We start from the raw sequence: 16,532 nt of genomic DNA, 5'->3' as shown, positions 1-16,532 counted from the left end.
GGGTCTGATGTACCCATTCACCAAAGAAGCAGTGAAAAGTAAGAAAAAAACAAAAAACGTTTTTTGACAAGTCCTTTATTAATAGCTCTGAGCTTTCTTCTCCAGCCACCACTGCCTCTCCCACCGCCGTCTTTTCCAGCTGCTGTCTTCTTCCTCGCCACTGGATGCCCGCTAAAAAAAAAAAAAAAAAAAAGCCACAGTACTGTGGCTGTCATCCTCCATTATGTTGTCGCCCGCTGTCTGGCATCTGTTATGGCGTGGGCGTGGCCATCCAATGACGTCACCTTGTTGAGTTGTCAGACAGTGGGCGACGACACAACGGAGGAAGACAGCCACAGAACAGCATTTTTTTTTTTTTTTGCGGGTAACCGGCGGCGGGGGGGGGGGGGGGGGTGTTTGGCGTGACGAGAGACACCAGTCAGGAGAGACGGCAGTGGGAGAAGACAGCTCAGAGCTATTAATAAAGGACTTGTCAAAAAACCAGCTCTGGGGTTTTTTTCTTTTCGTTTTTTTTTTTTTTTACTTTTCACTGCTTTTTTTGTAATGAGTATGATGTCTCTAATACCCATTCACATGGGGGGGGGGGGCCGGGATCTAGATTCCAATAAGCCCCCCACCCACAGACCCTGACAACCGACGGTCAGGGTTGTCAGAAAGAGGCCCTTGTCCCCATCAACATGGGGGCGCAAGGTCCTTTGGATTGGGGGAGCAGAGCTCCGCCTACCCCAAAGCACCCACTGCCCCATGAGAGCATGTGGACTGGTATGGGGTGCTCACTCGCCCCCTCTCTTTCCTGACCTGCCGGACTGCATGCTCAGATAAGGGTCTGGTATGGATTTTGGGGGGGGGGACCCCACACCATTTAAAATAAATAATTGGCATGGGGGGGCATCCAAATCCATACTAGACCCGAAGGACCTGGTATGGACCTGAGGGGGGGGTGGCCCTACACCGTTGTTTTTGCGTTTTATTGGGGGCAGTTTTTTGCCAGCAATTTTGATTACATTCAGCTGTCAGGGGAGAATTCCTCTCACAGCTGATGAGTCATCGGTTGTTAACGTGGTGGCAGGCTTCCCGGCCTCCTCCTTAGCAACCAGCTATACGTATTTAATAAAGGGGGGGAAAAAAGCATTTAAAGCGGAGTTCTGCCGGAAAAAAAGTAAAGTCAGCAGCTACAAAACTACTACATGCTGTGAATGGCTGAGCAATCTTCTGGGACATGTGACATGTCCCAGAAGATTGCAGGGAGGGAGGGGGGAGAGGTGAACATTCTTCTAGTGCCGCAGAGCCCCAGGAGGAAGTGGGAGCTGAATGCCTCTAAAAAGAGGGTATCCGCTCCCTCTCTCCCAAAAAAAATTGCATGCCAAATGTGGCATGTTAGAGGGTCACCGTCACTTAAAGCGGAAGTTCCATTTTTGGTTGGAACTCTGCTTTAACCACTTCCCGACCAGCGCACGACGATGTACGTCGACAGAATGGCACGGGCAGGCATATTGGCGTACATGTACGTCCAATATTCGTTGCCGCCGGGCCATCGCCGGCGGCGCGCTCCTGCGCTGGTCAGGACCCCCGTGAGTCCGGTTGCGGGACCCGCGGACTCGATCGCCGCGGGCATCCCCGCGATCGTCTCACGGAGCGGCCGAATGGAGGAAATGCTGTATAAACAAAATTTTTCCATTCTGCCTAGCAACTAGTGACGCTGATCTCTGCTCCATGTGATTGGAGCAGAGATCAGTGTACACTAAATGAAAGCCCAACCCCCCCACAGTTAGTAACACACCCCTAGGAACACTTAACCCCTACACTGCCACCCACTGGTTAACCCTTTCACTGCCAGTGTCATTTACACAGGAATCACTGCATTTATATAGCAGTGATTACTGTATAAATGACAATGGTCCCAAAAATGTGTCAAAAATGTCCGATGGGTCCCCCACAATGTCGCAGTCACAATAAAAATTGCAGATCGCCGCCATTACTAGTAAAAAAAAAAAAATAATAATAAAAAATTATTAATAAAAATGCTATAAAACTATCCCTATTTTGTAAACGCTATAACTTTTGCGCAAACCAATCAATAATCGCTTATTGCGATTTTTTTTTTTTACCAAAAATATGTAGAAGAATACGTATCGGCCTAAACTGAGGGAAAAAAAAGTTTTTTTATATATTTTTGGGGGATATTTATTACAAAAAGTAAAAAATGAGTTTTTTTCAAAATTATCGCTCTATTTTTGTTTATAGCGCAAAAAATAAAAACCGCAGGGGTGATCAAATACCACCAAAAGAAAGCTCTATTTGTGGGAAAAAAAGGACGTTAATTTTGTTTGGGAGCCACGTCGCACGACCGCGCAATTGTCAGTTAAAGCGACGCAGTGCCGAATCGCAAAAAGTGGTCTGGTCTTTGACCAGCAAATTGGTCCGGTCTGAAAGTGGTTAAAAATGGATGTACGCGGATTGGATGGATCGTCCACTAACATCAGTTTTTCGTCCATTCCATTTTTTTTTTTTTGTGGAACAAAAATTGGGTTTTCTTCAGTCTTAAAAAAAACAGAGCTTAGCAGAGACGGATGTCAGCGCATGATCACTTATTGTCAACAGATGGAGGAAAAAACGGACATATGGAACGCCCGTGTGAAAGGACCCTAAGGCTGGGTTCACACCGCTGCGGCAGCGAGAACCGGATGTGATTCGCACCGCACTGCAGTGCAAATCACATCCGATCTCTGTGCGATGCGAGTTCAGCCATACAGATAGTATGGCTGAATTCGCATCGCACCCGCTCCAAACTCGCACGGGACCCTTTTTTTGGTCCGCAGCAGAATCGGATCGCATGGGGGTTCACACCATGCGATCCGATTCCTGTCCGAGTTTGCAGATCGCACTGCAATATGCGAACTGATCTGGGGGTGTCATTAAGGTTTCACTGACACTCCCAGCAGTCCGCATAGGGCAGTGTGAACTGCATGCGATGCGGGAAAACGCTGCGGATTCGCGGCGTTCCCGCATCGCTCCAGTGTGAACCCAGCCTAAGATAGAAATGAATTGAAATAGAAATGAATGGGAAAAATTGCTCTGTTCTATAGTGGGTGTAAAGGTGTGAGAGATGAACTGATTAAAAATGCCATTCTCCTGGCTTTTATACATTCTATACATCTGACCTAAAAGGAGCATACCGCACATTCGTGTTGCATTTACTTCTTGGAATCCATCTGTTCTTAGCCCAGGCATGCATGCAGAAGGGTGTGCTTAGCTGAGAAAGCCCCTCCTCCCCTCCTCCAGATGGAAGACATAAAAGTGCCCATGGAGACTCCTGTGATGTATGCCATAATTTTGGCTTATGCAGAAACCAGGAATCGAGTGACATGTAAACAGGAAAACATAATATATCTCCCTGTCCATTTACTAATGCTAGCAGCATAAGGAATACAATTAGTTAAAGTGGTTGTAAAGTCTTTGTTTTTTTTGTTTGTTTTTTTTTTTTTTAGGTAAAAGTAAAAAAACAAGTTATACTTACCTGCTCTGTTGCAGTGGATTTGCACAGAGCAGCCCCGATCCTCTTCTTCTCAGGTCCCTCTTTGGCTCTCCTGGCAGCTTGCTATGGGGACACCCCAGCCAAGTCACAGCTCCCTGTATCCATTCAGACACAGCTGTGTACATTTAATACAGTAACAAAAATGACGAGAAGATAGGATCTGAAATTAATCTTCAGCTTAATATTAAAATAAAGGCGCTCCTAGTGCAGGAAGGATGTTCCAGGCCTGGCAGCATGATGTACCGAATCTCTGATGATTGGAGCGAGAACCTCCAACAGTACATACCTCTTATGATTTCGGCTAGGGACCGTTTTGTCCAATTGAAATTCCTTCACAGAGTTTATTACACGCCCCAGAGATTGTCGATCATCCATCATAATAATAATGATGATGTCTGTCCTAAATAACATTAGGAGGTAGGAAATGTTATCCATATAGTTTTGACCTATCCACTTATACAAGACTTTTAGAAAGCAGTGGTTGATGACATTAATGTGATCTTTTGGGTGTAATTGATAACTTACTTGCTAACACTCATACAAAATCATTCATTTTTTTGTGCTGCCTATTATGCAAGAAAAACTATTCTGTCTAAATGGAAGATGCCAGACCCTCCTACGGTCTCCTCCTGGAAGGCTATAATTAATACCTCCCTACCCTATATAAGTTGACCTATATGTGGCGCAACTGCCCCACAAAATTCAATAAAATCTGGTTGGTTTGGGTTGAAGCTAGGAATCTTATGTTTTGTCACCTTAGAGCTTTCCCTTCCTCCCTTTCCCCTCCCTCCCTGTTCTACCTTTCTGTCTAAATACCTGCACCTCCCTCACCTCCACATTACCATTCCTTTCCCCCTGCCCCAAATGATTGGGAGGTGGACGTGTACGTGTTGAACAGTGATCCTGAAATGTAACTTCTGCTGAAATGTGTTATCTGGATTATCTAGATGTGACTATGGGGGTGATTTTCGAAAGGCAAATCCACTTTGCACTACAAGTGCAAAGTGCACTTGAAATTGCACTGAAAGTGCACTTGGAAGTACAGTCACTGTAAATCTGAGGGATAGATCTGAAATGAGGGGAAGCTCTGCTGATTTTATTATCCAATCATGTGCAAGCTAAAATGCAGTTGTTTTTTTTTTTTTTTTTTTTTTTTTTTCCTTGCATGTCCCCCTCAGATCTGCAGTGACTGCACTTCCAAGTGTACTTCCAGTGCAATTTCGAGTGCACTTGTAGTGCAAAGTGTAAAAAAAAAAAAAAAAAAAACCCTATATATTTTTTGTTACTCATGACTCTTAGGGGTTGATTTACTAAAGGCAAATAGACTGTGCACTTTGTAAAGTGCAGTTGCTCCAGAGCTTAGTAAATGAGGCAAAGCTTCACTTTGCAAAGAACACATAATCACGTGCAAGAAAAATTTAAAAACAGCATTTTTGCTTGCCTGTGATTGAATGATGAAAGTCAACAGAGCTTCTGCTCATTTACTAAGCTCTGGGGCAACTGCTCCTGCAATTTGCAACTGTACTTTACAAGGTGCCCAGTCTATTTTGCCTTTAGTAAATCAACCCCTTACTATTTGCTTTGATTTGTGATTCACATGTACATTGATTTATTTCAACAAACCAAGACCATTCCTAGGGCGCTGCGTGACTCGCGCATGCGCAGTAGGGAACCGGGAAGTGTAGCCGCAAAGCTTCACTTCCTGATTCCCTTACAGAGAATGGCGGCAGCAGCAGCCGAGAGCCGAGCGATCGGCCTCGGCTGCCGACATCGCTGGACCCCAGGAAAGGTAAGTGTCCATTTATTGAAAGTTAGCAGCTGGCTTTTAAATTTGTTCGAACACGCAAACACCGTTTAAAGTCTATGGGACATGAACATGATTAATCAAAAGTGCCCATTTTAAAGGCTTATAGGACCCAGGTCCTGCCCCAGGGGACATGTATCAAAGGGCTTGTCCCAAGCCGTTTCTTGCCATTTTTACCATTTTGTGATTCTGGGAGTTAATGTGAACTCCGCGCCAAATAATTCCTATAATTACATTTCTATATAATTATTACATTTAACCCCCCTGACGGTATTCCCGAGTCTGACTCGGGGTGGATTTTTTATACCAAAAGCGGTATCCCCGAGTCAGACTCGGGACAGCGTCGCTGGATCCAGGAGGAGGTTTCCTTACCTTCTCCTTCGAATCCAGCGTTGTCTCCCCGCTGTACGAGCGAGCCGTGTCTCGCTCGATCTATCACATCGGCGATCTCCGTGCCCTGCGAGCGTTGCGACGCACGGGCACGGAGATCGGCGCCAAATTCAAAAAGTGAAATAAACAGTATACATACAGTATAATGTAATCTTACAGATTACATTGCTGTATGTAAATATTTCACATCCCCGTTGTCCCTAGTGGTCTGCCCAGTGTCCTGCATGCAGTTTTATATTGTAAAAACTGTTCTTTATGCCTGGAAACTGGAGATTGTCCATAGCAACCAAAACTGTCACTGTACATCAAAAATGATTTTAGACCAGCTAGAAAACAGCGATAATAAATTAGAATGACTCGCAGAATTGAGCGATAGCGATTTGTGGGGAGATCCGTCATCAAATAGTGAAAAGTAATGACAGTGACAATTCTGCAACTCAGCAAATTTCAGTGTTTTTGATTTGATTACATTATTGAATAATTTTTATTATTGTTATATTATTATTTGGTACAATTATTTATAATTATTTATTATATTATAATTTATGATTTAATTTTTCAAACTTTATCATACCCAGGATGTCTGCTAGACTCTGGTTTGGACAGATTTAAGAGAGTTATTCCTAAGAATTGCAGGACTACAATATAAAACGCCAAATTTTCATGCAAAATAATGGTACCGCTTTTAGCACCTAAAATCCGAAATAATGGTACCGCCAGGGAGGTTAATATAGTGCTGCTCCCCTAGAAAGAGTGATATGGTTAGTAGATACATATTGTATAGGGGCCGCTATTGATTACAAAAATCAGTGTTGTTTTTTTTTTTTTACCATTTTGACACTTTTTTTTTTTGTGAAATGGTAGGGCCAGTTACCGTTTCACACAGGGGAGAGGCCGGGATCTGGGGGTCCCCTTGTTAAAGGGGGCTTCCAGATTCTGATTAGCCCCCCCCCGCCAGCAGACCCCCACAACCATCGGGCAAGGGTTGGGGGGATGAGGCCCTTGTCCCCATCAACAAGGTGCTTTGGGGGGCTACCCCAAAGCACCGTCCCATGTTGAGGGCATGCGGCCTGGTACTGCCTGCCAGGCTGCGTGCTTGGATAAGGGTCTGGTATGGATTTCTGGGGGGACCCCCACGCCAAAATTTTTGGCTCGGGGGTTCCCCTTAATATCCATACCAGACCTGTATTGAATTTGGGGGGGGGGGCAATTTTTTTTAGTAATTTTGGTTCGGGGCTCCCCTTAATATTCATACCAGACCCAAAGGGCCTGGTAATGGACTATGGGAGAATCCCATGCTGTGTGGTGTGTTTTTTTTTTTTTTTCTTTTTCTCTTTCTTTCTGACTTTTATGTGTACATTTCTAGCACTAACTGGTATACACTTCTAGCACAGATATATCAAAATGCTTTCAGCAGTGTATTTAAAGAGGAAGTAAACCCCTCTCATTCTCTGCAAAGGCAAAGCATAATGGACTACTATGCATCATTTAGTAGTCTATAATGTGTCACTTACCTGACACAGGAGCCAGCGAAGTCACCGCTGTCCCCTGTAGTCCGGCGCATCCATCTTCTCGGTGGGGTCTCGCAGCTCCGCCGCTGTCATTCGGCGAAGCCGCGGTGACGTCACTCCGCGCATGCGCACGGGAGCCGACACGCGCGGCATCTCCGTCGTTGAAGATGCCGCGCTCAGTGCGCCTGCGCGCCGCTGTCTAGGGCGCAGCCTGCCTTCGGGCAAATATCTCCTAAACGTATAGGTTTAAGAGATATTTCTTGGACTTACAGGTAAGCCTTAATCTAGGCTTACCTGTAGGTGAAAGTGTGTTGTAAGGGTTTACAACCACTTTAACAGACCCATGCGGGAAAAAAAATAACGAAAGGTAATTGTGAGGATTTGCACACATTTCAGTACAAACTTTGTGTTTACAAGAACCGGCTGAACCACCCTTATTTAGTAAGAGAGAGCAAAGTAAACAACCACACATGTATAACAATTCTTTCCATCTGCAGGTATTTGACTTCCAACTGGGGGAGGAGGACATGAAATCTCTTTACGCCCTGAATCAAAATATGCGTTATGATAAAATGCCTATGTGAGTATAACACTGCTGATGGTATTTTCATGTTTTATGTGGTAAGAACCCCCGTCGCATCCCCCATCCTGCCCTGGGTGGTGAGGTTGCAAGGGGTGTGGCCTTCAGGTGATATCAGCGGGTGGCCCTGCCCCATGCCAATATAAGTCATGGCACACTGCGGACCCAGTATTACACTGGGAGATCGCATTGAGTCAACATCGGAAGAAGAACAGAGGGATAAGACAGCAGAGAGAGAAGATCTGGCAGAAGAGGGAGAAGACACCGGAGAGGGAGTAGAACCGACAGAGTGAGAAGACATCGCCGGAGGAGGTAGAATAGCCGGAGAGGGGAGAAGAATTCAAATGAGACCCTGGAGCTGCCTTAATAATGTCTAATCAATTTTTCTCTCCTGAGCATTGTGATTGGTTTCCCAAAGTAATGAAATCATTGTTGAGCCATCAAAAACTCCAAGATTTGGCAATAGTCATGTATGGTCTATGGGTAGCTTTGCAATGGGTAATTTGGCAATCACAATATTAGCCATGAGTAGTTTAGTGCCTTGAAATCTTAAAAATAATGAACCCAGTGCTCCAAGGCAGATGTGCTAAACACTAAGCTTCTGTAGGTTTTCAAAACTGTGCTTATGATATGTGTGTGTGTATACAGTCGTGCTCATAAGTTTACATACTTTGGCAGAATTTAAGATTTCCTGGCCATTTTTCAGAGAATATAAATAACACAAAAACATTTCTTTCACTCATGGTTAGTCTTTGGCTGAAGCCATTTATTAACTGTGTTCACTCTTTTTAAATCCTAATGGCAACAGAAACTACCCAAATTTCCCTGATCAAAAGTTTACATACCCTGGTGATTTTGGCCTTATAACATGCACACAAGTTGACACAAAGGGGTTTGAATAGCTATTAAAGGTAACCATCCTCACATGGGATCTGCTGGCTTGTAATTTGTGTGTGTGTGTGTATATATAATGGGTCACTCAGTTTCTAGAATCCAGACAGACCCTTGCATCTTTCATCCAGTGCTGCACTGACGTTTCTGGATTTTCAGTCATGGGGAAAGCAAAAGAATTGTCAAAGGATCTGCGGGAAAAGGTAAATGAACTGTATAAAACAGGAAAGGGTTATAAAAAAGATATCCAAGGAATTTAGAATGACAATCAGCAGTGTTCATACTCTAATCAAGAAGTGAAATATGAGGGGTTCTGTTGAAACCAAACCATGATCAGGTAGACCAACTAAAATTTCAGCCACAACTGCCTGATGAGACCAAAATTTAGCTTTTTGGCCACAACCATAAACACTACATTTGGAGAGGAGTCAACAAGGCCTATGATGAAAGGTACACTATTCCTACTGTGAAACACGGAGGTGGATCGCTGATGTTTTGGGGATGTGTGAGCTACAAAGGCACAGGAAAATTGGTCAAAATTGATGGCAAGGTGAATGCAGTATGTTATCAAAAAATACTGGAGGAACATTTTCATTTATCAGCCAGGAAGCTGCGCATGAGACGTACTTTGACATTCCAATATTACAATGATCCAAAACACAAGGCCAAGTCGACCTGTCATTGGCTACAGCAGAATAAAGTGGAGGTTCTGGAGTGGCCGTCTCAATCTCCTGACCTCAATATCATTGAGCCACTCTGGGGAGATCTCAAACGTGCAGTTCATGCAAAACAGCCCAATAATTTACTGGAACTGGAGGATTTTTGTCAAGAGGAATGGGCAGCTTTACCATCTGAGAAGACAAAGAGCCTCATCCACAAATACCACAAAAGACTTCAAGCTGTCATTGATGTTAAAGGGGGTAATACACGGTATTAAGAACTGGGGTAAACTTTAGACCAGGGTAATCTGTGTAGTTTCTGTTGCCGTTATGATTTAAAAAGAGTAAACACAGTTGATTGATAATAAATGGCTTCAGCCAAACACTAACAATCATCATTCATATTCTCTGAAAAATGGCCAAGGAATCATAAATTATGCCAGGATATGTAATTTTATGAGCACAACTGTGTATATATAGTGATGTTTATGATATATATTGTCAGTTCATAGACCATCTGTATTATATAAAGTTCTGTAAAGAAAACCTGTAATTTAGGCTGCCCTATCTAACCTTTCCTGAACATGCTAGCTGCCTGGCTGACATATCAATCCTCTGGCTTTAATACTTTTTCATTTTGTTGACCTGAAATATGAACCGTAGACATTCTGATTTCACTCTGTCTTACCCTGAATGAATGACTCAAATTTTGGTGTAAAGATAGCCAGGCAAATAGCATTTTCAGGATAAAATAAGCAATGACAGCTTTTTTGTGTTTTTATTGTATCTAAACCTGAATACAAAACTGGAAAATATTGCAGCTTACAAGTATTTTGTGCCCCCCTTTATTTTCATCTTGTGATCTTGGCAGTAACACCTCCCATCTCAGGGTGACACATCTCCCTTACTGTACAGTTTTTATGGATGAGCTAGAACAGGACTGCAGAACACCTTCCCCTCTATAATATAGGGGTGAGGAGTTCTCAGTTCTCCCTGAGGACAACCAGAACAATGTAACTGATAACTTCCAATGCTCTCTATCTCTGCTGACTGTTAACAGGTCATACGATTTCTTGCATGCTCAAAAGGTATTTTTTACCATTTTTATTAAACAGAATTAAAAAATGTTTTCCTTCTTCTTTATATACTTATTTAATAGAAAATAATGGAAAAAAAATGAGTTAACAGTATGATTGTTTTGTTCTTGTAGGTGGAAGGACCATCCAAAATATCCTTTTCATGATGAATATTAACATAAATCCTGGATGGAATGCTACACGTGCTGTATGCTTTGATGTAATCATATGGAGAACAAAGCAGATATTTGTAACCGTTCCCTGTTTTGTATGACCGGTTTTAGAAATGAAGAATAACTAGCACTAAACCTTTGTAATGCCAATTGTAGTGATCTGACAAACACATTTGTATGTAGATCGGGGTGGATCCAGAGTCTAGTCTCGGGAGGGGCATGCTAGAAAATGTTTTTTTGGGGGCAATTTTTTACCGAGGAAATGGCTGGTATTGGCGCTTCAATCATCATGGCACCATGGTTGCTATGGTGTCAGGATGATTGAAGCGCATTATTTCTATCATTACATTGTAATATAGAATTAAATGGTTCAACTCACCATAATGCAGAATCAGTGGGAGTCCTGAGCGTGTCACGTGCCACATCGCCTGCCACCAAATGCGGATTGTCACTTGCCACACACTGCAGAGTGTCACTTGCCACGCTACTCGCCGCACACTGCGGATTGTCACTTGCCACGTCACTTGTCACCAAATGCGGATTGTCACTTGCCACGTAGCCTGCCACACATTACAAATGGTCACTTGCCATGTCACCTGCCACACATTACGGATGGTCACTTGCCACGTCACCTGCCACCAAATGCGGATTGTGACTTGCCACACACTTTGGATTGTTACTTGCCACGTCACTTTTCACCAAATGCGGATTGTCACTTGCCACGTCACCTGCCACACATTGCGGATGGTCACTTGCCACACATGGCGGATTGTCACCTACTGTGTCACTTTCCTGCTAAGGTGGTCTTTTGCTGTGTCCCAGAGTGAAGTTGGTCAGCAGAGAGATGATGTAATCTCTATGCTGCCCATGGCTTCCTGCACAGTGAGCGCGGAACGGCAGGGATGCAGGGCAGTGAGAGATGTCGTCTCCCTGCCCACTGGCTTCCTGATTGGCCAGCAGCCCGCTCAAACGCTGAGCAGCCCAGCTGCCCCCCCCTTCACCCTCCCACTCATCGACCAAGCCCCCCGCACTGTCGCCCGCATAACTGCCCACGCTGTCACCGGCGGAGCCGCCCGCCCGCAGAACATCACCCGTGAAACCGCCCGCACCGTCACCCATGGAGTCGTCACCCGCGGAACTGCCTGCGCTGTCACTCGTGGAGCCGCCCACCCACGCTATCACTCGCGGAGCCACCCGCATTCTCGGAGGGGGCAATTGCCCCATTGCCCCCCCCCTGGATCCGCCCCTGAGGTAGATAGGTAGGCTGGATAGTTTTTTGCATGGAAAAGTTTCTCTAACATGAATTTGTACTTCTACTAATACTGATCAGGGTGTATATGTCAGCAACTAAACATTGTATCCAGTGCATCTGTCCCACAACACAAAAGCTTAGTGTACAAGAGCTACTGATCTTCATAGTTTTTTCCTGATTAGTGAACGGAGTCCCGGTTCACACATATGCGATGCAGGAACCAGCGCGATTCCAGTGCAGGTTCACATGTCACTTGTCAGCGGTTCACACTGACATCTAGGAACAGCTGTGTATGCACATATGCACCTATAATCAATCAACCAATCAAGCAAGCCAAGGCATAGGCCCCTCCCACTTAGCCCGGTGGGCGGTCCCAACATTAGAGCTCCCACTCCCAATCATGTTGATTGCTACTCAACAAGTATTGTCCTTCTGCATTTATTAATTAGTAATATTTGATACTCTATGCAGTAAAGGCTAAGTGAGGCCCCTACAGTGGGAGTTCTATTGTTGGGGCCGTCCACTGGGCTAAGTGGGAGGGGCCTATGCCTTGGCTTGCTTGATTGATTGTAGATGCATATGTGCATACACATGTGTATGGGTGTGTGTGTATATAAATATTGGGATTGCTGATTTCTGATATTCATTCGCTATTCTCACGCAACTGGGTAGGCTTCAGACGCAGTGCTCTGGCCCCTGAGCCCATCCTATTTTGAAGCCTATTAGGGCCTCTGGCTCTAATCATGTGCTTTAAAATCCCTCATTGGATATAATGCGTCCGGTGCCCTGCATGTAGATTAGCAGGCTCGTGCACTTTGCAGTGTAGGTGAGCATCATGGGAAATGTAGTTCTAAAACATCTGGGGTGCCATCATTGCACTAGAAGGTCAAGAATAGCAGTCTCCATGTTTCACTCAGCACATAATTTAGGCTACTTTAACACTGGGGTATTTTTCAGGCACTTTTGGGCAAAAAATAGCACCTGAAAAATGCCCCCCTGCAGCCCCAGTGTGAGAACCTGAGTGCTTTCACACTGGAGTGGTGCGCTTGCAGGACAAGAAAAAGTCATCTTTGGGCTGGTATGGGAGCGCTGTAGTTAACGCTGCCAAACCGCCCCACCATTAAAATAAATGGCCACCATTGAAAATGGCGCTTTGGACCCTTTTTTTTGGCGGCTAGTAGGAGTTAAAAGCTCTCCCCACTAGCAGCCGAAAAGTGTTGCTAAAATGACGGTAAAACGCAGCTAAAACTAGCATCACTGTACTGCCAATGCACCCCCCCGCCCCAGTGTGAAAGTGCCTTTAAAGTAAATGTAAACCCAGTCACTAAAACCTCATATAATCTTTAACTTGTTAAAAACAATAAATAAATTGGCACTTTTTAATCAAGTAATACCTGGTCGTTCTGTTGTAAAGGTCCTTGTTGAGACACTTCCTCTTATGGGGTAACAAATGCGCCCTAATTATGCTCCTGCATATTTATCCTATCACATGCTCCCCCATTGAAGAGACTATGAGCAACCGTGCTGGCACACATTGTGCAGACATGGTCCACTGTTGTCACCAACATGAAGTCAGTCCAGTGTAATGGCATGCAGCCAATGGTGCATGTAGTCAGGAAATGCCTGAAAGAGGTTGTAGGAGATCAGCTGCACTGAGATGGGGAAAAAGGAAAAAAAAAACGTGAAAATCATACAAAGAATTGTCTAACATGTCAGACGTGAAAGACGGATAGATCATGTGGCTGATCGAAAAAAATTTTTTCAATAAAAGATCAGTGTATGGCCAGCCTTAGGAACATTGTTTATCTTATATAATGTTGCAATCTTCATCTGTACTGTTATGTTGTCCTTTTCCTTTGTATCCTCACATTTAAAACCAATAAAAACTATTTGAAACAAAAAAACTGCAAACAGCATTTTATAAATAATAAAAAAAAAAAGCCAATAGTTTATAATACACATTGCTTTAGCAAATAAGTTGCCATGAGAGAGGTGTACATATGTGTGATTAAGGTGTAGTCACATGCGGTCCATTGTGGTATGTCAATCCATGTGTGTTAATGAGAATGGTGTCGCACAATAACGTGCATTGCATATTACCCTTCTTCCACTATGTTGTACCACAACATGCGGCACGATCATTATGCTTTGTGCAATGGCAGGTACTACACAGTTTATTAGAAAGCCAATCACAATGAGAAGTGAACAATGAACTGCAATGCACCACTACAGGCCAGGTGTATATGCATCCATTCACAATAAGAACTGCATGTGAATCGCACAGGATCATGCTGCATGTGCCTGTGTGATTCACATGCAGTTCTGTGCAGTGCGATTTCAGAACATTTAAATGGGCTGAAAACGCACCACACCAAAAGTAGTGCATGCACATACATGATACCAGCGTTTGAGGTGTCATTCATTTTGGACTGACACCCACTGCAGATCACAAGGGCAGTGCACTCAAGGTTGGTTTCCCGTACAACATTCTAGTGTAGTGCGTTATAATGTTTTTGTGAGAACATAAAAGTAGAGTGAAATAATATCATCTTTTGTGTACATTACCCCTTTCTAAACCTTAATCTAAATATCTTTTGCTGGAGGTTAAAATATATGTTGGGTTTTCCAAATTATAATTTAATTTAAATTTTACATAGAAATGAACACATCATTCCCATGATCTCATGAGAGCAAGTCCCTTCATTTTCATTTTACAGGCTGTAGTTCAACCAGGCCTTAATATCCTGCAGGGACCGTTTTGATACTTATAATCCTCATATATTAAGGAGTCTTAAAACGCTTACCCAAAAAATAAACACAGAAATAAAAAAAATAAAAAAAGAAAATAAACAGGTATAATCCTCGCCCCCTCTCCCCACCAACACCCCATCCCCCACCCCAGAGGACATACCCTGCCCTGGCCCTGTCCTCTAATCCACTTTACTTTTTTTTTACAATATATATCACCGCAATCATTTCTCTCTTTAACCCCTTCCCGGCCAGCCGCCAGAGTTGTACTGCGGCAGCTTGGCTCCCCTGTGCGATATGACTTTACATCGCTTCGCCTTGTATACCAAAAAAATGTAGAAGAATACATAGCGGCCTAAACTGAGGAAAAAAAATTGTTTTTGTTTTTTTTATTTTGGGATATTGATTATAGCAAAAAGTAAAAGATAGTGGGGGTTATGTACGAAAGGCAAATCCACTTTGGACTGCAAGTGCACTTCTAAGGGGTAGATCTGAAATGAGTGGAAGCTCTGCTGATTTTATCATCCAATCATGTGCAAGCTAAAATGTTTTATTTTCCTTGCATGTCCCCCTTGGATCTATAGTGACTTTACTTTGAAGTGCACTTGCATTCCAAAGTGGATTTTTCTTTAGTAAATAACCCCCATTGCGTTTTTTTTTTTCAAAATTGTCACTCTTTTGTTTATAGCGCAAAAAATAAAAACCGGAGAGGTGATCAAATGCCACCAAAATAAAGCTTTTTTTGTGGGGAAAAAAAGGACAGCAATTTTGTTTGGTTACAGCGTTGCATGACCGTGCAATTGTCAGTTAAAGCGATGCAGTGCCGTATCGCAAAATATGGCCTGGTCATTGAGTTGCCAAATCTTCCGGGGGGCTGAAGTGGTTAAGGATGCGCAGAAACATATCCATGGGGACCACACTGCAAGAAATTTCTCACAATTATCTCCTAACATTGCAGTTAATTCCTTCATTTTGCTCATGTATTGCATTTCCTCTACCCATTCTACTATTTTTAGCGAGTCAGATTTCCAATATTTGGGTAGGACAGCCTTTGTGACCATTAAGAAAAAATGTAAGAAACCCTCCTTGATCTTCTGAACAGAGCTTGGAATATAGGACAGCAATGGCATCGTTGGAGTTCAAGTAATTTCTGTATTCATTATAGCTTCGTAAACGTCAAGTACAGCTGACCAAAAAGGTACAATCCTGAGACATGACCACCAAAGGTGTGTCTTACATCTCCAGCGTTTATTTGGGACTTTTGAGGGAATATTCTGTGCAGCCTTCCCAGGTATTGGTACCATCTTGCTAATAATTTAAAATCCCTTTCTGTATTCTACTGGTCATAGACAAATACATGCTTTGGTTTGATCTTCTTGCGCTATTATATTATCCAATATAGAAGACAGCAACATAGCATAAATGGTTAATATTGGCACAGGCACCCATTCCAGACCTACCCTGGGCAGGTAAACTATATACCTCTCACCTTTCCCACCACCCCTTAAATTGACCCGGTGTAGATATCCCTTAACCGTCAGTCATCTATCAGTGAAATATAGGCTTGAGGCCTGATTAAAATCAGTCTATAGGGATGAGACCTCTCCGTGTGGCAGTACAGGTCTCAGCAACTCTGTAGGATGAGTCTAAGTGTGTTAGGTGCGTTAACTAACTTCTGGGCGTCAGCCCTCTCACCACACCAGACATGGAAAGCCAGGAACCTCCGCTCCGGTTCTCTGTCCTGCTGCCAGCCGGCGCCGTCACACTGCTCCGCAAGATGACCGGGACCATCGCTTGGCACCATCAATTGTTCTGAGTCCTCCGATCTGGTCACACAGATTCTCCAGTACACTGTACACACTGAACATAAAACCAGATGGTTTTACTGGGACCAGTTTCATTTCTCTGAATAT

At 43.6% G+C, this 16,532-nt stretch overlaps 1 protein-coding gene across 1 annotated transcript in view; it reads left to right on the top strand.

Annotated features, from left to right (window-relative positions):
- Nucleotides 1-13,775, top strand: part of LOC143960480 (aldo-keto reductase family 1 member C15-like) — a 73,978-nt gene extending 60,203 nt beyond the window's left edge. Inside the window, exons 8-9 of the mRNA XM_077469127.1 lie at nucleotides 7,738-7,820; nucleotides 10,581-13,775. Coding sequence (XP_077325253.1) covers nucleotides 7,738-7,820; nucleotides 10,581-10,623 — 126 coding nt within the window. The 3' untranslated portion in view covers nucleotides 10,624-13,775. The remainder of the gene's footprint in view (nucleotides 1-7,737; nucleotides 7,821-10,580) is intronic.
- The last annotated feature ends 2,757 nt before the right edge of the window (nucleotides 13,776-16,532 follow it).

Source organism: Lithobates pipiens, unplaced genomic scaffold (assembly GCF_037356315.1).
Source record: "Lithobates pipiens isolate NorthernLeopardFrog02 unplaced genomic scaffold, aLitPip1_a1.2 Scaffold_8, whole genome shotgun sequence".
Lineage (NCBI taxonomy): Eukaryota > Metazoa > Chordata > Amphibia > Anura > Ranidae > Lithobates > Lithobates pipiens.
Note: the sequence above shows the minus strand (reverse complement) of the source record. Positions and strands in the feature narration are given on the sequence as shown.